At 44.7% G+C, this 22,193-nt stretch overlaps 1 protein-coding gene across 1 annotated transcript in view; it reads left to right on the plus strand.

The window, feature by feature from the left end:
- The first annotated feature begins 3,062 nt into the window (after window positions 1-3,062).
- Slc22a2 (solute carrier family 22 member 2) overlaps window positions 3,063-22,193 on the plus strand; it is a 37,305-nt gene continuing 18,174 nt past the window's right edge. The window contains exons 1-6 of the mRNA XM_076926655.1: window positions 3,063-3,744; window positions 5,844-5,947; window positions 14,328-14,482; window positions 17,010-17,178; window positions 18,840-18,954; window positions 20,898-21,004. Of these exons, the coding sequence (XP_076782770.1) occupies window positions 3,331-3,744; window positions 5,844-5,947; window positions 14,328-14,482; window positions 17,010-17,178; window positions 18,840-18,954; window positions 20,898-21,004 (1,064 nt within the window). The 5' untranslated portion in view covers window positions 3,063-3,330. The remainder of the gene's footprint in view (window positions 3,745-5,843; window positions 5,948-14,327; window positions 14,483-17,009; window positions 17,179-18,839; window positions 18,955-20,897; window positions 21,005-22,193) is intronic.

The following is a 22,193-nucleotide window of genomic DNA, read 5'->3' on the forward strand; positions in this document are numbered from 1 at the left end:
GCCTCCTCTTCTCTGAAGAGAAAAGGAAGAGGAAGAGAAAGGGGTGTGAGGGTGGTGGGACTGGGAGGAGAGGAGGGAGGGGGCTGTGACCGGAATGCAAAGTGAATAAATAAGTAAATAAATATTTTTTTTTAATGATGGCCAAGGAAGCTGCCAGAGGCACGAGAGGCAGGAAGCCCTCCAGAGTTCACTGATAGCTGGGTGTTCTGTGGCTTTCATTTTGGTAATCTAATTCAATCTGTACCTACTTTGCAGAACGTGTGTTAGGGGCTTGGGAGATGGCTAAGTCAAATGCTCACTGTACAAGCGTGAAGACCTTCAGAACCCACACAAACAGTCAGATGTGGTGATGCACACTTGAAGTCCCAATGCTGGAGAGGTGGAGACCGCAGATTCCCGGTGCTCACTGGCCAGCCAGCCTCACAGCGGCCTCACACTGCTAATACCTGTATCAGCAATACCCGTACTGGAATTTCTACATGAGACAGTCTTTAACTTAACCTGCATCCAAAAGAGAGAATAGTATCCCAATGAGTGGAAAGTTCTAGATGATGAATCCTGCTATACCATGAAGAAGCTTTCTCAAGAAATCGGTCACACCCACTAGTGGAATGAATCCATAGTTCTGGGTCAAAGAGGCTGTGTCCACCTACAGGTCCCACATTCCTTTGATAACCATAGAAGGGTGGGGCAGTCCATGAAAAGGAAGACAGAATAGGAGTAGGGTAGGGCAGGAGAGGAAAGGAAGAACAGGGAGGAAGGTGAGAGTATGGGGTTGAATGTCTCCTTGTCAACCAACCTGCTGAGTCCTGTGTGGTCACACATCAGCTCTGACTCAGGCGGAATCACCAAGTTTACGAGAGACATCAAGAGTGTGCCTGGCAACATGGCTGCATATGAGAGCCAAGCTGGACTGTTATGTCCTTCCTGGCTCTACTTGGCCGACTGCTGTCAACCCATGCGCTGACAACACGCAGTCTCTGTCTCTGTGAGGCCATCTGCTTCCGCCATCTTGTTTCAGTTGACCCCATCTGGCTAAGGGATGCACCAATGCCAGATATGGGCACCATCTCATGAAGCCATCCTGCATGACAAATGACCCCAAGCCCTCCTCTCTCCTCTGTCTTTTTGTCTCCGAAGTGCCTTTGGCCTGGTCTAACTTGCCTCTTTGACTAGCCCCACCTACTGGTATAGAAAATCTAGGGAAACTAAGAAATTAAGGCCAATGTGACTGCAGACCATCACCTTAAGTACTGGACAGAAGGTAGAGCCCTGGGACAACATTTATTTGTATTATGAGGAACCTGGTAGAAGATTGGGAAATACTTTTGCCATTAATCGCAATAAATTATCGGTTTGTGTGGATTAAATGATCAATGTGCCAGATTATCCTCAGGTCATATTTCTGAATATGGATTATCTCACAAATACACTGACAAGGGTACAAGATGCCTAGATTGAAGTGCCCAGCACTGGAATAGCTCCTGGCTGTGGCTTCTTCCATGGGCCACACAGAGCTGCTTGCTCGTGTGTTTCAGCTGTCCTCTAGTCTGTCACCTATCGTAGCGTCGATTTTATAGCTGTTCAGCTCTGGGCTTCATTTCCTTGTTAGCATCTCACTAGAAACGTGTCAAATGGCCGCAGAGCCGATGTTGTAAGTGATCTGAGCACTCTCCTGTGCCTTATCTGACCATTCTTTCTAGTTCAGGATGAATTTCAACATTGTTCCTTGGCACAGGGTGCTCTCTCTGACTCTCACCTGGAGGCCTCTCGCTCACGGGCATGAAGATCTGGCGTCCTGATACAGACCTGTACCCATGAGTCAGTCACAGGTGCAAAAGCTTGTGAATCTCCTAGTAGGAGGCAGTGAGGACCATGTCTGGTCCCTGGATGTAGAGGGAGGCTTGACAATCATAGTTGCTTTTGAACTAGCCCACTCCCACGGCCTGCCCAGTGAATAATAGATGTGGCCTCAGCTTCTGACGTAGTCCCTTAGGATGTCTGGACAGGACTGAGGAAATCCCTAAATGGCTCTGAACCCATTCAATAAGCAGATGACCAAGGGGCTGCAGGGGCCCAGGTAATAGAGCATCTCTGGAAGCCAGACAAGGCCATTGTAGGCAGGCAGTCATAGGCATCCTCACCAGTGTCCAGCCCACAGCTGCAGGGAGAAGGGAGATTACTGTGGGTCGTTGCCTTTAGATTGAGCTGTTAGGCCCACTGATTATTTGACAGAAAAAAAAAAAAGTAGGAGGGCTGGGGAGGAGGAGAAGAAAGGTAGGAAATCAGAAAGAGGGAAAGAGGAAGAGAGGGGGAGCACACAGAAGAGAAGGGAGACAGACAGACAGACAGACAGACAGACAGATTATACATTCCAGTTTTATCATGCAGGTTTGCCAGCATGCCACCCTTCTTTGCTTGGCTTGGCAGCATCACTCTGCTCTGGAATCCTTCTGTCCGGCAGGAAAGAGAGACTGCCTGTTCCCCTGGCATTTGGATACTCTTACCAGCATCCTGAAGGAACATCCCTAGGTTAGGGTTAGTAACACAGATGGAACAACCTGGAACAACAGAATGACAGTGGAACAAATACACCCATGTCCTGCATTTTCACTTGACTTCTATAGAAGATAAATGTGTTACTCTTCCCTCACAAGTGGGTGAAGAGAAAGGACACATCAGGGTTGAGAGGTAAAGAACGCCAAACTGGAGTGAACCCTTTCAAAAGTCAGAGTGATTCAATCTGAAGGAAATCAAAGCAAGCGGCCACAGCATGTCGCCAAGTGCATTGTTTTCAAGGGGACCCAGGAGCTGGGAGGCGACCCCAGACCCTGGTGCCCATAGTGTCAGACATGTACAGCCAAGCGCATGGGTGTCTCTGTCACACCTACGGGAGAGGCCGGCTGTGTAGGTGACGAGGATATACTAATTTTCTGGTCACTTAACGTGCTAGGGAAAGATTAACCAGCTGTGATATGCTAAGAGACTCAGATTTCTCCCCGTGGGATACAGAGAAGGGATTGTTTGTAATGCTGCTGTGCGGGAGAGACGAACTCACAGAGAATGAGGTTACAATAAACACATCACACTCCGGGGCCTGCTCTGAGCATTTCCGGGCAGCGAGATCTTCCCCCATTGGAGAGGTGCGATTGGAAGTTGGCCTGTCCGAGGGAAGTCTGACCCGAAGGCTGGTCCCTCTCTGAATAAGCTAGTGCTCACCCTTTGACTCTTGGTCAAGAGTCGTCCTGAGCTGACCGCAGCTGCTTTCAGCAGCAGCATTTGGAGCCCTCTAGGTAAAGGAAGCCTCAAGAACAGCTGCCTCCGGGGACCATGCCGACCGTGGATGATATTCTAGAACATATAGGGGAATTCCACCTTTTTCAGAAACAAACATTTTTCCTCTTAGCTCTGCTCTCCGGTGCCTTCACCCCCATCTATGTGGGCATCGTTTTCCTGGGATTTACCCCTGACCACCACTGCTGGAATCCTGGAGTGGCCGAGCTGAGCCAGCGGTGTGGCTGGAGCCCAGCAGAGGAGCTGAACTACACTGTGCCGGGCTCGGGGTCTGCAGATGAGGCCTCCTTCCTCAGCCAGTGCATGAGGTATGAGGTGGACTGGAACCAGAGCACCCTTGGCTGTGTGGACCCACTGTCCAGCCTGGCTGCCAACAGGAGCCAGTTGCCACTGAGCCCCTGCGAGCACGGCTGGGTGTACAACACTCCTGGCTCCTCCATCGTCACTGAGGTAAGTGAGCTCAGGAATTAGGATGCAAAAAAAAAAAAAAAAAAAAAAAAAAAAAAAAAAAAAAAAAAAAAAAAAAAAAAAGCAAATAGCTGAGTCTGTCTTAAGGAAGAACCAGGAAATGCATGGTTCTTATACTCGTCCAGACTTGCTTTTTGGACCCATATACCTTATAAAATCCTAGCTTCCTGGTAAAAACATGCAGCCTCTCACTTGTCTGAGGTAGTTAGGGAGAACTCTGCTGATGCTGGCGGGCGTGGTGCTGGTATGTGCAGGACTCGGCCATGAGCAACAAGCAAGCGCACATGGGGTTTCCGGAAATGATGCCAGGTGTGGCCATGCCTCTGGGAGTCACATTTGCCGGAAGCCCTTCTATCCCACCACCACACTAATGTCAGCAGAAGGAGTGTGACCCTCCCCTGACTCCTGTGTTCCGCTACGGAGTATAGAAGATGTACTCTTTTCTCCAGAGATATTTGTTCCTCTTTGTCTTGGCCAAAATGCCCACAGGAAACTTTGAGGCTGTAGCTTAGACCATGACACAATTATTTTTCTTTAGAAGTATATAGTCACAGAGACGGGCAAGATGGCTTAGAGGGTCAAGGCAGTTGCAAAGCAAGCCTGAAAACTTGAGGTTAGTGGACTGACCTCAAGAACCCACGTAAAAGTAAGTGGAGAGAACCAACTCCACAGAGTTATATACTGACTTCCACGTGCGTGCAGTAACATGGACACACCTACTCACATGCATCATACACACGTATACCATGATGATAAAAGTGTTTTCAACAGAAAAGATAATCACGGGCTGAGGGTATGGCTTAGAAGGTAAAGCACTTTCTTGTAAGGATCAGAGTTCAGACTCCAGAAAAAAATCCACAGGAAAAAAAAAAAATCCAGGCATGGGCACGTGAATGTGATGCCAGCACCAGGAAACCAAAGACAGGTGGATCCGCAAGGCTTGCTAGGCACCCAGCTGAACCTAGTTACCTATATTTCAGCCAATGAGAAGCCCTATTTCAAAAATAAATAAATAAAGTAAGTAAGTAAGTAAGTAAAGCTGGCTCTTGAGAAGCGGCAGCAAGGGCTGTTCTCTAGACCCGTGTGCGTGTGTACACACCTATGCACACATGAACACTCACATTCATGCACACACACACAAACACACACAAACACACACACACACGATCTGATTGTGAAGCCTCACTCCATGAAGAGCAAAGCAAGCATGAAAACTTACTGTGGAACTGTCCTGCAAACACAGAGGGAGCTGTCACACAGCTAGCTGGAAAGGACAGCCTGGGTCCTGGGGAGGATATCTTGGCCTTTAGTGGAGGAGCGTCTTGGGGATCATGGGGAGACCTGAAATGGGCTTCATGCCACACCAAGGCTCCTACAACGGACACCACACCACTCTAAACAGCTCTGAAGAGTAACTCACCTCACCCATCTGTACAGAGGTCAGGAAACTGAGGCCACAGCAGAAGAATTTGTTTGTGCACCAGGCTGCAGAATTAGAAATAGCAGAATGGATGTTAGAAGACCGGTTCTTATCTGCTAGAAATGTAACAAATGTAACAGTCCAAATGTAACAGTTACCACAGGACAGCTTGAATCTCCCTATTTCTTTCTAAAGGCAGCTAAGAGTTGTTCAAGGCTTCCTTCCCTCTAGCTGTACGTGTCTATCAAGTGTCTGCCTTCACTCACTTTTGTGTCTTATGAATAGTAGGGAATAGATAAATTTGTCTGTAAGTCAAGCCACTACCTGCTTTCAGCTGATAGAGCCAACACTTTAGCCAAATGCCTGACTCACACCGTCAGATGGAATGCCAAATGGATTCCAGGGGGAATCTTTTGGCAATGTATAGAAAGTTAGCATGGGTTATGAAGCAGCTGGATTATTGGCACTCAGTTCAATATTCGATTAATTACCACACAGTAGTCAGCTGAACCTCTGGGGCTCCCAGGAACTCCCTGTTAGGAATATTCAAAGAATTCTGAGATGAATGTATCTAAGGAGATTCTAATAGGGTTTTCTCCCTCTCTCCCTGCTCCACCCTCCTCTCCTCCTCCGGATTGGATGACACTGCACATCTGGACAGTTTAACCTAGTGTGTGCTCACTCCTGGATGCTGGACCTGTTTCAGTCGGTAGTGAACGTGGGGTTTTTCATCGGTGCTGTGGGGATCGGGTACCTAGCAGACAGGTAGGTGAAACACCCGCAGGGCTTTTAAAATAACCCACAGGTTCAGACAGTACTCGGGCTCACCCACCCTGCATGAATCCTTCTTTGCCCCAAACACACAGACAGCCCACTTGCTCCCACTGCCTTAATGGTGGTTGCTTTTATAATCGTGGCTTTTCCTCAGCTGCTTTGATAACAATGACTCTCAGATCCTCTGGGGTTCAGGGGAGGAGGTGTCAACCACCAGGCAAGATTTTTTTTTTTTTATGGCCTTTCCACCAGTTCCAGGCTAGAAGAGGAGGCTACCAATGATTTACCCTCTCTTGTGATTCTCAGTCTATCCTTTGTCCTCACCATCCCTCCTGTGGTCATGAGCTTTCAGGAGCTGTGAGCTCCATCTATACAGGCCGGCTAATTCTCATATACCAGACAGGCTCTATGCCTCTGTCCATCCAAATTCAGTCTTGGCACTGGCCAGGCTGTGCCTCTTGGCTCTGGTTGCTACAATTGTGGACTACTGCTCCCTCGCTGTACAGAAAGTTGTTTTGTTTTTTTAATTTTCATTTTTTGAGCCTTTTATTTCTTCATTTATATTTTACCTTTTTTAATTAAAATATTATTTTATTTCACCATCCCTGTTCCCTTTCCTCCTTCCAGTTCAATGCCCCCCCACCCCCCGCCCCACAACTCTCAAATCTACAGCCTGTTTTTCTTTGACTGTTGCTGTTATGCACATATATATGGATAAATACGTAACTACAACCTGCTGGGTCTGTTGTTGTGGGGTATGCGGTTTCAGGGCTGACCAGGATAACCAGTCAAGGAGCTCATGGCCTGGGGGGTGGGGGGGTTAGTTCTTACTCTCTTGGCAATCATTAGCTGCCTGTAGTTCTAGGGGTGGAGCCCTGAGAGATTTTCCCCCTTCTGCATCATCATGTCTATTGATATTGTCAGTGTCTATGTCTTGTTTATGCAACTGTTTTTAGAAAAGGCAGTTCCATAGCAGACTTTAGACTTCCTGGTCCCCTGGTCCTCACAATCTTTCCAGGCCTCTTCCATGATGTTCCCAGAGCCAAGAGGTAGAAGCTATGCTGCAGGTGTATTCACTGGGATGGGTGCCCCATAAGCCATTGATCTTTGCATTGTGTCCAGTTACAGTTTCCTGTGATGGTTGTCTTTGCTGTAAAGAGATGCTTCCCTTTAGTGAAGAGTGGTGGCTACATTTACTTGTTGGGTATAAGGATAAGACTTAGAATGCAGTTAAGGGACAGACATCTTTGCTCTGTAGATGACCATAAGCAAGTAAGGGGAGTCCTTAACAGAGAGAGAAGTGAGATTAAGCACTGTAGATGCCTGGGTATTGAGGCCAATAATTCAATGGTTATAATGTCCCCATGGGCAGAGTGCCTCCCATAAGCCAGGCATTGAACTCTGTGTCCTGGAGAGTACCACTCTAACTGGCAGTACCTAATATGTAGTGATGTGTGCCTGTGTATTTATGTGCATAACACACACTATAATGATACACTTATGTAGTCTATGGGTGTGTATACAGAGAGACATGGCTAGAAATAGCATTCCTATCACATAAATGTAGTCTGGTGCAAATAGCCTCAGATGATCAGATATAGCTACACAAGTAGAAAATGATACGCTTTACACGTTTATTTTTAATGAAATTTAAAATGTATATAGCTTTCAATAATGATCATATCTAAAATGATCAGCCTGCAAAAAAATGCGTATTTGACTCAGAAACATATGGCAACTGAGTCCTGTACTTACTGCCTTCTCAGGCCTCCTTAACACACTCTCTCTACACTGTGAATATAATCTAACTGTAAGACAGCTTTCTTTGATTAGACATCAAGTTGGCATCCACATTGCAAAGGAACTAAAGACTCACAAGAACACACTGACTTTACAAGAGCCTGAGGCCCCGTTGGCAGCAGGAGGGAGGATGGATGGAGGCGGAGGCACTGTGCCAAAAGTCACAATGCATTTGTAACTGTCTGCTCAGCCTCCCTGGCTGGCTTCCTCCTGGACCAGCTGTGGGAGGCTGTGAGGTGGAGGGGGGAGGTCATTAGTTTGTGTTGTGATTACACACAACCGAGGGTAGCTTTTTGCAGGCTGCTCGTGAAGTCAAGACAGACACATTAGTGAGGAGGTCCAGGGTCCAAACTCACTCGCTGGCCACTGGTCAGGCAGCTCCGGTTCATCCACTCCTTGGTACAATGAGGTGGACATTAACACCAGATCTCTAGGGAGCGTCACATATGCAGGTGACAGCCTCACTCGGGCTGCCAAAGTTTGTTAATTATTCTCAGCCCACTCAAGTAGGCCAAGTCCAATCCCTCCTCATAGCACGTTCTCAGAACGATCCCACCAGCTCCCCTCCTCTTCAAATGAGCTCATCCATTCTGTTCCTATGCAGGTCATCTCTAGAAAGCTGCTATTCCCTGGTTCTCCCCTGGAGGCTTCCAACTGGTCTTCAGTTCTTCTCTCAAAGCCAACTGAAATTTTGCTGGTTATTGCTCGTTCCTCCATCCCATGGGTGTGCAAGAGAGCAATGCATAACTAGGAACAAAAGATGTGTGTTTCTCTTCTGCACACTCAGTGCCTGCCATAAGCTAATTTAGACCTCAGAAATGTCATGGAAACACATTTTATCCACAAATTGTAACCAACATTAAAGTAAAATATATTGCTCCCCCCAAAAAAAAATTAATTTAAAACATTCTTTAATACCTAATAGCTGATTGGGCATGGGGTTTTAGAAGAAAGTCAGGAGGGTATTTTGAAATTATTCAGGTAAGAATATTGAAAAAAAAGTGGGGAGGGTTAAGGAAAAGGGGGAAAAGAGGTAAGGAGGAAGGAAGAAAGGAAGGAGGGAGAAAGTGAAGGAAGGGGGAGGGAGGGAAGGAAGAAGAGAGGAAGAAAAAAAAGAAGGAAGGAAAGAAGGAAGGAAGGAAGGAAGGAAGGAAGAAAAATTGCATTGTGCTCTAACAAAGAATAATGAGAGCTGTATTTAGTGGTGCACTTACAGGCATTTAACAGCAAACTTTCTAGAGGAAATGTGTCCATCAAAGGTGTCTAGAAACATTTCCTCCACAGAAGCCTGGTGAGAGGCGAATAATCAGCAAGTAGCAAGTAGCGTGTATTTTACACCCGTTTCCCTCTTGTTTTAATGTAACTTATTTAAGTTGTCAGTATAGTAACACTTGATCTTTAACAATAGCTGTGTTTAACAATTGATTTGCAACTCTTATTCCTGGAGTCTAGGTTTGGTGCCCCAGTGGAAGCAGCCCAAAGCACAGTCTGTGGGGTAGCGCTGGTGGTAATCAAATGTTTAGAATCCTAAGAAACAAAATCTCCACCTACCACGCAGAGGAGTTGTTTGGCTAGGTACCCTCGTTTGATCTCATTTAGGATCACGACAGCCTTGTAAAAGTAGATTTCACTCCCTACCGTTTACAGAGAAGGAAACCAAGGCAGGATGGAATCGATAATGAGAGTAAGGAGTCAGGCCAGACTTTGTTATAAGTCAGACTGGCTCCATCTGATTGCGTGAGCCTGAGGTTCTCATGCATCTTTACCCAGTTCCCAAGTGTCGCTGTTCACTCCTCCCCTGGAGCGGGAGGTCCTGATTCCTATACGGAATAGTTAAAGGACACTCCAAACCTGTGCCCAGCTACCTGGTTCTATCTGGTTTCATTAAATAATTCAAATTACTCTGGGGTGTGTGTGGCAGTGGAGAAAGGGGTATCTCAAGCTACTAACTCAGAATTCCAACATTTCTTAGAAAAAAGAAAGGCACTGTCTCTTTTATTGGGACAGATGCAATCTCTCTGCAACGTGGACTTACTTCCCCTGCTTAGAGTCTCCAATGATGTATTTTCCTCTTCCAGTCAAAGGGTTTTGTCCCTCTCCAGCAATGTCATCGTGGCTTTACTGGGTACCTAAATCCACTTGGTGCTGAGAAATTATCCGCAGAGTAAATGTTATAGATTGTAAACTTTAAGAAAAGGGTTGTAGGTCTGCTCAGACCAGGCTATACCACATGTAGTCAAGGATAGTTAGAGATGCAGTTCAGTATAGAACCACAGATTTACGTAAAACATTGAGATTTTTATGTGTGCATTTATGGGTGTGTGCATGCATGCATTCCTGTGTGGGTGCATTCCTGCACGCAAACACACATGTGTGTGTGTGTGTGTGTATGTGTATGTGTGCGTGTGTGTGTCTGTCTCTGTCTATCATGTGTGTGTCTGTGTGTATGTGTCTCTGTATGTGTGTCTGTATGTGTTTGTGTGTGTATCTGTGTGTGTCTGTCTGTATGTGTCTCTGTATGTGTGTCTGTATGTGTTTGTGTGTGTATCTGTGTGTGACTGTGTGTATGTGTCACTGTGTGTGTCTGTGTATCTGTATGTCTATGTGTGTGTGTGTCTGTGTCTCTGTGTGTGTCTGTATGTGTCACTGTGTGTGTGTCTGTGTGTCTGTGTATGTATCTGTGTGTATATGTTTGTGTATGTGTCTGTGTGTCTGTATGTGTCTCTGTGTGTGTCTGTGTGTGTCTGTGTCTGTGTGTGTCTGTGTGTATCTGTGTGTGTCTGTGTGTCTGTGTGTGTATCTGTGTGTATATGTGTCTGTGTATCTGTATATGTGTATGTGTCTCTCTCTGTGTGTATATATGTGTGTGTCTGTGTGTGTGTATATATGTGTGTCTGTGTTGTATATATGTGCATATATATGTGTGTGTCTGTGTGTCTGTATATGTGTGTGTGTGTATGCGTGTGTGTATGTCTCTGTGTGTAGGAGCAACTTCATTTATTGCCTTATTTTTTAAGACGGTCCCTCACCAAATCTGGAGCTTGCTGTTTGAACTGGACAGGGTAGCCAGTAACTTCTGGGGATCCTGTGTATGTGCTGCCCAGCAATGCCACTACATCTGTGTTTTTGTGTAGATGCTGGACATCCAAACTCAAGTGTTCATGCTTTACAGCGAGAACTTCACCTCCTTCATCTCCTCAGCCCTACAATGAGATTTGTTTTTATTCTTCAATCCTTTTTTACAGTCCAATCTTCATCCCCATCCCAGTCCCCCCCTCCCCATCCCATACCTCCTTCCCCCACCCCATCTCCAAGAGGATGTCCCCACCCCTCCACCCCCACCCCACCAGACCTCCCCACTCCTTGGGGCCTCAAGCCTCTCAATGGTTAGGTTCATCTTCTCTCACTGAGGCTGGACCAGGCAGTCCTCTGCTGTGTCTGTGTCGGGGGCCTCATATCAGCGGCTGAATGCTAGTGGCTCAGTGTCTGCGGAGATCTTTTTATAAAATCGTGATTAATTGGATCTGCAGATGGTGATATCACATCACAGCATCAGAAGATTAGGAAGCCTGTCTGGTGGAAACAGGAAGAAACAGTAAAGTCCCCTTTGGCAAGCTTGGTCCTAAACACTGTAGGTTACCTGTTACAGTGGGAGTCTCTGATGCAGAACTTGGAAGTGACACAAGTAAAACCACTTTCAGATCAGTAATTGACTACTGAGACAACCTGACGAAAGAGACAACTTAAACTTTATATTTCAGACTGAAAACATTAACAGCCTAGGGTAATTATTAATAATGCCGTGGGTCATTTTCAGATGGTTAGTTAATATCTGAACAGCTCTCTGGAAGCAGCTGTCCGATAATAGGAGAAGCGGCTACAGAATACTGAGTTACCATGAGAACATGTACCCGTACTGATAAAGACTTACTTAAGTCAAACAAACACTATATGTATATTAGATATAACATTGTCATCTATGAACTACTAAATAATATTCACTAACGGTGAACCAGGAGGCCATGGTGGAAAGTGACGAGCCCCAAGTCTACTCTCTGGGAGCCAGCTACTTTCTGTTACTATGATATAATCCTTCAGGCTGAGTAACTTCGTAAAGGAAGTGGTGTTAGTCAGCTTATAGTTCTGAATGCCCAAGAGGATGACGCTGGCCTCAGCTCAGCTCTGCTGAGGCACTCATGACAGGTAACAAGATGGTGAGGGTTTGTGTGTAGGAGACAAAAATCACATCACAAGATAGATCCAGAATGCCATTTGGTGGCCAGGCTCACTCATAACAACTTACTCTCTTAAGATCTATATCAGGGGCTGGAGCAATACATCCACAGATAAAGTTCTTGCCATGTAAGCACCAGGCTCTGAATTCTATCCCAGAGCACATGTTTTAAAAGCAGTGGTGTGGAGACGTGGCAAGGTGAATCAGCAGTTACGAGCAATGTCTGCTCTGGTGGAGGACCTGGGTTCAAGGTCCAGCACTAACATGGTGGCTCACAAGCATTCACAGCTCCAGTTCTAGGGGATCCAATGCCTTCTTGGGGCTTCTGTGAGCATTTAGCATGTATGTGGTTCACAGACACACATGCAGGTAAAATACTCATACACATGAAATACATAAATCAAAAACAAAATTAAACCAAGCATGGTTATATATTCTTGGATTCCAATACTATGGAGGCAGAAACCCTGGGATTCAATAGCTGGTCATCCAACCTAGTGTGTCTCAGGCCAGGTAGAGACCGTATCTCAAAAAGGAAAAACAGCATCTGAGGAATGATGCCTGAGGTTGGTCTGTTTTCCACATGTGTGTGTGTGCATGCACACACACACACACACACACACACACACACATGCACACACATGCACACACATACACAGGCAAACAAAGAACCAACTGAGAACCCTAGAGCACTGTTTTATCCCCTTCTGAGGGAAGGGTACCCAGTGATCTAAGGCACCTATCATCAGCCTTCACCTCTTCAGATTTCAATAGTTCCAAACATTGCCACACTGGGAACAAAGTTCATGATACATGAGTCCCTGGGGGACAACCTTAGCATCAGCTCTGAGGGTACCTAAGATAAAGCCCTGAGCTCTCTAATACCTCATGGAATCCTTTCCAAATATTCAGCATTTTGTTTTCAATGTAAAGAAATGCCAGAATGTTGAATAATTTATCCAGCGTTCCCCTCCACTCTGTGTCTTTGGACAACTCTCCCAGTCTCCAGACTGATGAAACCTGAGTTCTTTAAAAAAAAAAAAATTATAGAAGCCATCCCACCAAGATGCTTCATCACAAGTAGAATGATAACTGGGAAACCAACAAGGAAATTTTCTTAGACAGGCAGTTGGCTGAGAATTTAATACCAAACCCCCAACTCATGGATTGCTCTATGATCTGACTAGACTTATATAAAGTCATCCACCCCTGGGAGGTCTGGAAGGAGAAATGTTCTCCTTGAATAGCCACAGTACCTGGGCGAAGGGTGGCTCTACAAGCTTTAGATTTTTCACAAATGTTACTAAACAGAGCTGAAGTCAGGGATCTGTGTGTGTGGTGTGTGTGGTGTGTGGTGTGTGTATGTGGTGTGTATGTGTGGTCTATATGTGTGTGTATATGTGTGGTATGTGGTGTGGTGGTGTGGTGTATGTGTGATGTGTATGGTGTGTGTAGTGTGTGGTGTGGTATGTGATGTATATGGTGTGTGTGGTATGGTGTATGTGTGGTGTGTGTATAGTGTGTGGTATGGTGTGTGTGGCATGTATATGTATTATGTGTATATACGGTGTGTGTATGTGTGTGTTATGTATGTGTGTGGTATGGTGTATGTGTGGTGTGTATATAGTGTGTGGTATGGTGTGTGTGGCATGTATATGTATTATGTGTATATACGGTGTGTGTATGTGTGTGTTATGTATGTGTGTGGTATGGTGTGTGTGTGTGTTATGTGTGTGTGGTGTATATGTATGTGGTGTGTGTGGTATGTGTTGTATGTGTGGGTGTGTGATGTGTGTATGAATGTGGTGTGTGTGTGTGTGTGTGTGTGTGTGTGTGTATGTTGGGAGGAGGTATCAATCCATACCTCCAGAATTGAGAACTGACCTTGGATTTTGATCACATCTTTATAATGTCTGTGAATCTTCTCCAACTTTTCATGAATCCAGCTGTGATGGATGGTATTGTCAACTTGTTGGGAAAATAGAATCACCTAGAAGACAAAAGTGTGGGAGTGCCTGTGATGGATTATACAGATTAGGTGGAAGATCCACCTTGACCATTAGACATCATCGTTCTATGAGCTGAAATCCTGGCTGGACTAAATGGACAGCGTGAGTTAAGCACCAGCATTCACCACTCTGCTTACGGATTAGAGATACAATGTAACCAGCAGCCTCAAGCTCTTCCAGCTGTCTGCCCCTTCCCTAGAACCGCCAGTCAAAATAAAGCCTTTTCTGGGTCCATACGCTGCTTTTACCAGATACTATGTCACAGTGCTAGAAGAAATAACTAATACACCAGCTAATTCCACTGCCCTGTCTTGGTTCTTGTCCCTAGGTTTGGCCGGAAGTTCTGCCTCTTGGTCACCATACTAATCAATGCTACCTCTGGGATTCTCATGGCAGTTTCCCCCAACTATGCCTGGATGTTGGTGTTTCGCTTTCTTCAGGGACTGGTCAGCAAAGCGGGCTGGTTAATTGGCTACATCCTGAGTAAGATATTTTGAAGTGCTGTTGGGTACACACAGGGACTTTTAGTCAGTGGAACCTGGGCAGAAAGACAATGTTGACTTTTATTCTGTACCTAAGGAATTTTTAGCCAGGTGGTGGTGGCACAAGCCTTTAATCCCAGCAATGGAGAGGCAAAGACGGGTTGGTTTCTTAGTTCAAGGACAGCCTGGTCTGTAGATTGCGTTTTAGAACAGCCAGGGCTACAGAGAGGAACCCTGTCCTGAAAATCAGCTTCCCTAACAAAATAATTTTTTAGAGTATTTGTTTTCTGAACCCTGGGGTGTTCTATGGAGAGAAAGCCTAGCCTACCAAACCTATTCAGACAGAAGATTCTAAGATAAGAGATGTGTGTGGGATATGAGCAAATTCTCACTGTACTCCATCTGTTTTAATAGACCACTTGGACTTACACACAGGGAAGCTGAGGACCCAATGGTGGCTGTGGATTTTTTGTTATTCAACAAGATCTAGAAATGGCTAGGAGACAGGCTTTGGCATGCCCTTGGGGGGTTATCTATATAAAGCTAACTGACACAGGAAGACCCGCCTTAACTATGGGTGACCCTATTCTATGAGCTGGGATCCTGGACTAGAAGAAAAGAGTGAGCTATAACATCTGGTCTATAATTTACTCACCAGTAGCCAGAGTTACAGCTAAGGTCCCTGAGGTACAAATGCTTGCGTAATTCTATAGCACAGCATCTATCTAACACTTGGGTAAAATCACCACCTAGTTAATATATAATTTTACCTGGTAACATGAATCTGGGGGAATTTCAAGGATAAAAGAGAACATTATTCCCTCCACAAAAGACAAATAATAAATGGTTGGTAAATGAAGACCTTAATGCATCCAGCTATTCGACTAGTAATTTGGTTTCTAGAACATATTGTGTAGAAATCAATTATTCCGATGTACACTTTGTCATTAATCTCAACCTCCTCTGACCACTCTTCAGGGTCTTGATCCCCACTTGGTGACTCCCCCCTCACCCCCACCCCACATCTCCCAAGCCCCAGCCAGGACCCCAGCCACTTTGAAAGACAGACACTCACATTTGTTGAGTGCCTGTACTGTTTTATTTAATCAAGTCAGCCATTTTAAAATATGGATTTTAGTAACTTACAGACATAGGTTTAGCATGTACGTCTGCTGAGTTAGAAATCATTTAAATCCTTAATAGACTTACAAGACATTTAAAGCAAAGACTAAGGCTTGTGGGACATGTGAAGTTCTAATTTCAGTATGTCTTTCATATTAAAGCAACTTATCTCCTAGCTCCCCGCATATAGACCTCATATGTCTGCCATGATGGAGACATGAGGTCATGAACAAGCTGATTATGTCTCCATGTGCAGCTGTGGCTGGGAACTTGCTTCTCAAAGTGTATGATAAGTCCTGACTTGTGTGTTTTCTACTTTCCTTAGAAAGGCTTACCTTAACCACTCCCACCATAAAGGTTTCCAAGAGGCATGTATTTAACAACTCATTTGCAAAGGTTTTGAATTTTTTTTAATGAGTATTTTACATGCTAGTAGTAGCTGATTCCTGCTCCTGCCCCCCAGGGGGGTTTCTATGTCCATTATGCAAAATAACAGAATTACAAAGTAAGTATTTATCTGTGTAAGAGAGCAACTTGTATGTAAATGTCCATTTATACATGAAACATCCATGACCCAGATTCAGTTCTTAATTTATTTATTCATACTTTGAGTTAACCACTGCCCGGTTTTTGTGTGAAATACAATTACATTTCTCCCTGAAATTAAAAAAAAAAAAAAAAAACGTTATTTTATTTTATGTTATTTTATTTTTGTGTGTATATGTGTACATGCCACACATAAGCAGGTACCTGTGGAGGACAGAAGAGGCCATCAGATCCCCTGAGACTGGAGTTAGAGGTGGCTGTGAGTTACCTGTCAGAGGTGCTGGGAACCAAACCAGGTCCTCTGCAAACCAGCCAGTGCTCTAAACCACGGAACCATCTTTCAGCCCCTAAAATTCTTTTGTTATTATTGTTGCTATTTTTTTTTAATTTTATCTTTTGACACAAAAGCATGCATGTAATTCAGAATGGCTTTGAATTTACAAGAGTCCTTCTGCCTCTGCCTCTGCCTCTGCCTCTACCTCTGCCTCTGCCTCCTAAGTACTGGGATTATAGGCATGAGGTACCATACCTAGCTTTGCACTGAAGTTATTCTAAAAGTCAAAAAGATTTGCTCACTTTGTTAACATGGTCCAGTTAATGCAAGTTTATAATTAACACAGTAACAATAACTGCAACAAAATGCCCACTACCACTACACACACACACCACACACATCACATACATAACCACACAAACACCCCCCACCCCACCCCCACTGCGCCCCCACACCTCCACATTTTAAATTGTTTGGAGAGCTGTATAGAAAATCCTAAATTAAACCTGTATTTTTAAGCTAGTTGCCTGAAGGTTGGGAGCCACCTTTGGCTCATCTTGCTGACCACATGGATTCTTTTCTCTAGTTACAGAACTTGTTGGGCTGGGCTATCGTAGAACAGTGGGGATTTGTTACCAAGTTGCTTTTACTGTTGGGCTCCTGATCCTGGCTGGGGTGGCCTATGCACTTCCCAACTGGAGATGGCTGCAATTTGCCGTGACTCTGCCCAACTTCTGCTTCCTGCTCTATTTCTGGTAAGTCTGTTGGGAACAAACAGAAGATGCATCAGAATAATCTACTTTGTCCAAGTCTTCCTTCCCCGTGAACACCCTGCTTGTAAATGGCAAAGCTTTGTTCTCTAGGTCTGTGTCACAGGAAGCCATAAAAACCACACAGTCCCCTGCTGGAAATCCAGTGTCCTTTAGATTAGGGTCTAAGACTTTTGTGTCCCGTTTCTTTTATTTCCTGGTATTTATTTGCTGTTTTGCTCCCAGCAGCTGGTGACCAATTTGGATGGCACGCCCTTCTTAAAAAGTCAACCCTGTTTCCTTTGTTATCCAGTTGCTCCTTTACAAAAACTGTAAGATGAACAGGCAGAGTGGCAAATGATTCTATCACTACGTTCCCATAGGCCTGACCAAGACAGACATCCCTAATCAGCCATAACAGTAATTATCCCAAAAAAGGCCAACATGGCAGTCCAGAAAGACTGACCATACTGATAAATCCAAGTTACCCACTCGAATAAAACATATTCATCATCCCTACCCAGGGAAACACATACGCACCAGCAAGCTGGTGGAGTCATTCATAAGAATGTGGAGGTTTGAAGGGCTCTCTGTAGGATATGAGTTGAGCTGTAGATTTGTCAAACTTGAGATGCCAAAAGGACGTCATGTACAGATATCCAGGACCTGTGAAATTTAAGGATCTGGAATTCAAATAAATTGAGTGTATATCTTGGCTGCACGTGGGACAGAGTAAGCTTACTGTGCCAGTAAACACAAGTGAACAGAGTCAGAAGGTGAAGGACTGAGAACCAGGACTCAAGAAATAAATGGTGAGACGTGGATAAGTACTTTCTACACAAATGCAAAGACCCGAGTTCAGATCCCCAGCACCCATGTAAATGCTGAACAGAAGGCAGCCCGCCTGTAATCTCAGAGATTGAATGGCAGAGTCAGGGGATCCCTAAAGCAGGATGGCTTGCTGCACTAAGCCAGATTGACAAGTTCTGGGTTCCGTTGTAAGATTCTGGCATTCTGCCCCCACTGAGCCAAGTGAAGAGTGATAGAGGGTCTCCCAGCACCAGCCTGAAACCTCCACATACAGGTACACACACACACACACACACACACACACACACACACACATCCAATCACACATACGAAACAAAAAGGAAAAGAGATGAATCACCAATCTTTGAGAGGAAAAGCTGAAACAAAAGGAGTAAACTGGTTACCACTGAAGGAAAAGAGGGCCTTCAGGAGCAGATGTAGGGGTTGGGGCCACAGGCAGATGATTAATCTTCATCTCCCCAGAAACCTCCTCACCCCTCCTAGCTCTTCCTCGCCCCTCCCTGCTCCTCCTCACCCTTCTCTGTCCTTCCTCACCCCTCCTCATCCCTCCTTGTAGTGACACAAACTGCACATTCAGCTGCTCCCTGCTTAGCAGCCCATGAGCTGCTGTTCGGGTTGGGAGTCTCAGAGGAAAAGATCTGAAGGCTTCCCAGACGAGGGCTGACTCCAAGTCAGCATTTAAGGGAAGACAGAACCCCATATTCCCTGCACAGTATTCTTGTCCTCCTCAGTAGATCCAACTGAACCTCCCCATGCAAAGTACTCCCAGAAACTCAACTGTGTGGATTGGCAGTGGACAGGCAGCAAGGTCCCTCTCCCCTGGTCTTATACCCTAGGTGCATACCGGAATCTCCAAGGTGGCTGATCTCCCAGAACAGAAATGCAAAAGCCATGAAGATAATTAAGCATATTGCTAAGAAAAATGGAAAATCAGTGCCAGTCTCTCTTCAGGTGAGTTGAGGCCTTGGGTATCAAGTGTGGGGTGCTGAGAAGGGAGAGTACAGTAAACGTGCCACATGTGCTAGCGATCCCAGCAGAGCGGCATGGGGTCTGCCTCCTTGCATTTTAGCCCCACTATAGGAACATACAGTAGAATATTTCATACACAAGACTCATGTTCCCTGGGAGAATAAACAGATGGCAAACATAAGACTCAAAAATAAATCAGATTTTTTTTTTTTTAAAACAAGCCAGAGAAGGAGCTGTTTCTACCCTGTGGGTTTTCCTGGCTGTTTTGCCTCAGTAAAGGCGGTTCTGTTTCCTACATACCCAGCCTCCCCAGGACAGGGTCTAGAGCTCCATAAAGCAGAGTTCTGAACACAAATCATTTTATAGATCATTTTGGATGCAGCCATTTGGTCTGTGTTTCAGGTTTTGCCATTGGTAGTTCTCAGCCCTCTGAACTCAAACCTGTTCATCTGTGGGACTAGAAAGGAGAAATAGATTGTAATAGAAAATTGTGTCTAGGTTAGGATGTAACTCAGTTGATAAAGCACTTGCCTAGCATGCATGAAGTCCTGGGTTCAATTCCCAGTGCTGCACAAAACCTTTGTGTGTGCAAGCCAATAACTCCTGTACTTTGGAGGTGGTAGAGGCAGGAGGCTCAGCAGTTGAAGATATCCTTGGCTACATAGTGAGTTCAAGGCTACCCCAGGCAGAGACAATGTTTCAAAAGAAAACAATAAAAAGAAAGTTCTGTCTAGATAAGAGTAAATCATTTCCGAATGAGACTGTAGCATAGGTTAGTAAGTTAACTGTAAGATTTTGACATCTACATGACTTGATTTGAAAGACTCAGAGACCGTGTGTGTGTGTGTGTGTGTGTGTGTGTGTGTGTTAGACCTGAGGTTGATGTCAGTGATCATGTTTGCTCATTCTTCCACCTGATTCATTAAAGCAAGGTCTCTCAATCAAACCCAGAGTTCACTGATGAGGCTAGTCTTGCTAGCCAACTTGCTGTGGGAATTACAGGCTTGTGACCACACTCACCCAGCATTTAGATTGATTGTTAGGATCTGAAGTCTAGTCCTCATGCCCATATGACAAGTGCTTTAACTGCCGAGCCTTCTCCTCGGCCTCTTGGTACTTCATTCCTACTGAGCTCCAAGTGATGGTGTTACTGTCCCAATGTCACACTCTCAAACCTGAGCTTCCTTTCTACTCAGCCACAGAGGAATCCAGATGGGCCCCTCAGGAGTACAGAGCGGGGCCTCCATGGTACCCCAGTGTGTTGGGAGCCAACTTTTAGCAGAAGGCGGCTAGATTAGTAGTCATTTGGAACCATATATCTTGATAAGAGATTTGGTTTTCAATAGCCTACAACAGGTGAAGCACACTCTGATATCCCACATATTTTGTGTTGTTATTTATTGTCCCCAGCTGTAAGGCACATGTGGTAGCCACGCCTACAAGACATGTGGTTCACGTGCTGTCCACGTGCTATCTAGGCCATATATGCCTGTAAGGCGCACGTGGTATCCACGCCTATAAGGCACACGGTGCACGTGCTATCTACGCTATAGACGCCTGTAAGGCTTACGTCATATCAACACCTACAAGGCACGTGGTATCCATGCGCCTACAAGGCATGTGACGAAAATGTATAAATACCTCAGAATTCCCTTCAATAAAAGAGACTTGGTTCACAACACCAGTGTACCTTACAAATCACATGCCATGAGCAACATAATTGATCTGTCTCAGGCTCTCTTCTGTACAATGGAGTGAGAAACAGACTCTAACTTCTAGAGTAAAAACTAAATAAGACAGTGTGCTCCGTGGCCAACAGAGGACTGAGCCTATGATGGGTACTCAGTCATTAAGTACAGCTGCTCTTCTCTTTGGGACCCAGAGACCCCTTCTAACAGAAAACCCTCTTCTTGCTCTTCTCTTAGAGCCTGAAGGCAAATGATGATGTTGACGAGAAATTGAACCCTTCGTTCCTGGACTTGGTCAGAACCCCTCAGATAAGGAAACATACGTTGATCTTGATGTACAATTGGTAAGGAAATCCTTTGTTTTCACTTCAAATTCTTCTGCATTCGTACAATTACAGTCACTCTCATTAAAGAGAGGAAAAAGCACACCCTTAAACTGTCACCCCAAAATAGCATTACCAGAGGATGTTGACGTGTAGCTCACAGATAGTTTCACCTGATAACATTTTCTTCAGACAAATGTGAGTCTTGGCTTGGGATCAGGGCAGAATTTCCAACAATTTGTGAAGTGGTCCTTGGTATAATTCTGCTGGTTTTTTTTTTTTTTTTTTTTTTTTTTTACTCTGTATATATATGAAGTGGTATTCTCTGAATGGAGAATTACAAAAGTATCAGTCAGTTCTGAAAAATATTGAAGATGTAGTTTGTCTTGCAGCATCAAATAATCAATATTTAATTATTTACATGAAATAAATATGGAGCTGGAGAGATGGCTCAATGGTTAAAAATACTTGTGGCTCTTAAAAGGACCTGAGTTCAGTTCCCAGTGCCTGCCTTGTGGTTCACATTGTCTGTAGCTCCAGTTTCAGAAGATTGGTCACCGTCTCTGGTCCCCATGGCCATCAGAAACGTACATAGTGCACTTACATGCAGGTAAAGCACTGATACATACAAGCCGAAAATAAACAAACATTTTTAAAAGTAAGCACGCATATCCATACCATTAACATACAAATTTGATTTCATCTTAATAAATGGTAAAATTATGTATATACCAAAGAATTGTTTTTAAAATAAATTTCTTTATAATTATCAGTAAATGTTAGATTTATATACCTATTTGCCTATTTTCATATGCCTACATGTTAAGAGTCTCATAAAAATATCTTCAGCAAAAAGCAGTTGGGAGTGTAAAAATATTTAGGAGCCCTGGACTGTGGCCCAGCAAAACAGTAGGGTTTTTTGTTTGTTGGTTGGTTGGTTTTTTTTTTTTTTTAAACTCTCCAAGTGATTCTAATACATAATCCAAATTGAGAAGTAATAATATAGATTATTTGATCCTGAGTATAGCTCTCCACACATATGTAAAGCTAGTGAAGAAAGGCCTTATTCCCCTTTTTTACTTGGAAGGGAAAACAAACAAAACCCCACCCAGGGATGTCTGGATTAGACAGCCCTGACTCTGCAATGCAGGGACCAGCGTCTCAGGGTTGGCTGTGCTCAGGCATGCTCAGAACCCTGGGTCAGTGTGAG

The sequence above is a fragment of the Arvicanthis niloticus genome, chromosome 28 (assembly GCF_011762505.2).
Source record: "Arvicanthis niloticus isolate mArvNil1 chromosome 28, mArvNil1.pat.X, whole genome shotgun sequence".
Classification (NCBI taxonomy): domain Eukaryota; kingdom Metazoa; phylum Chordata; class Mammalia; order Rodentia; family Muridae; genus Arvicanthis; species Arvicanthis niloticus.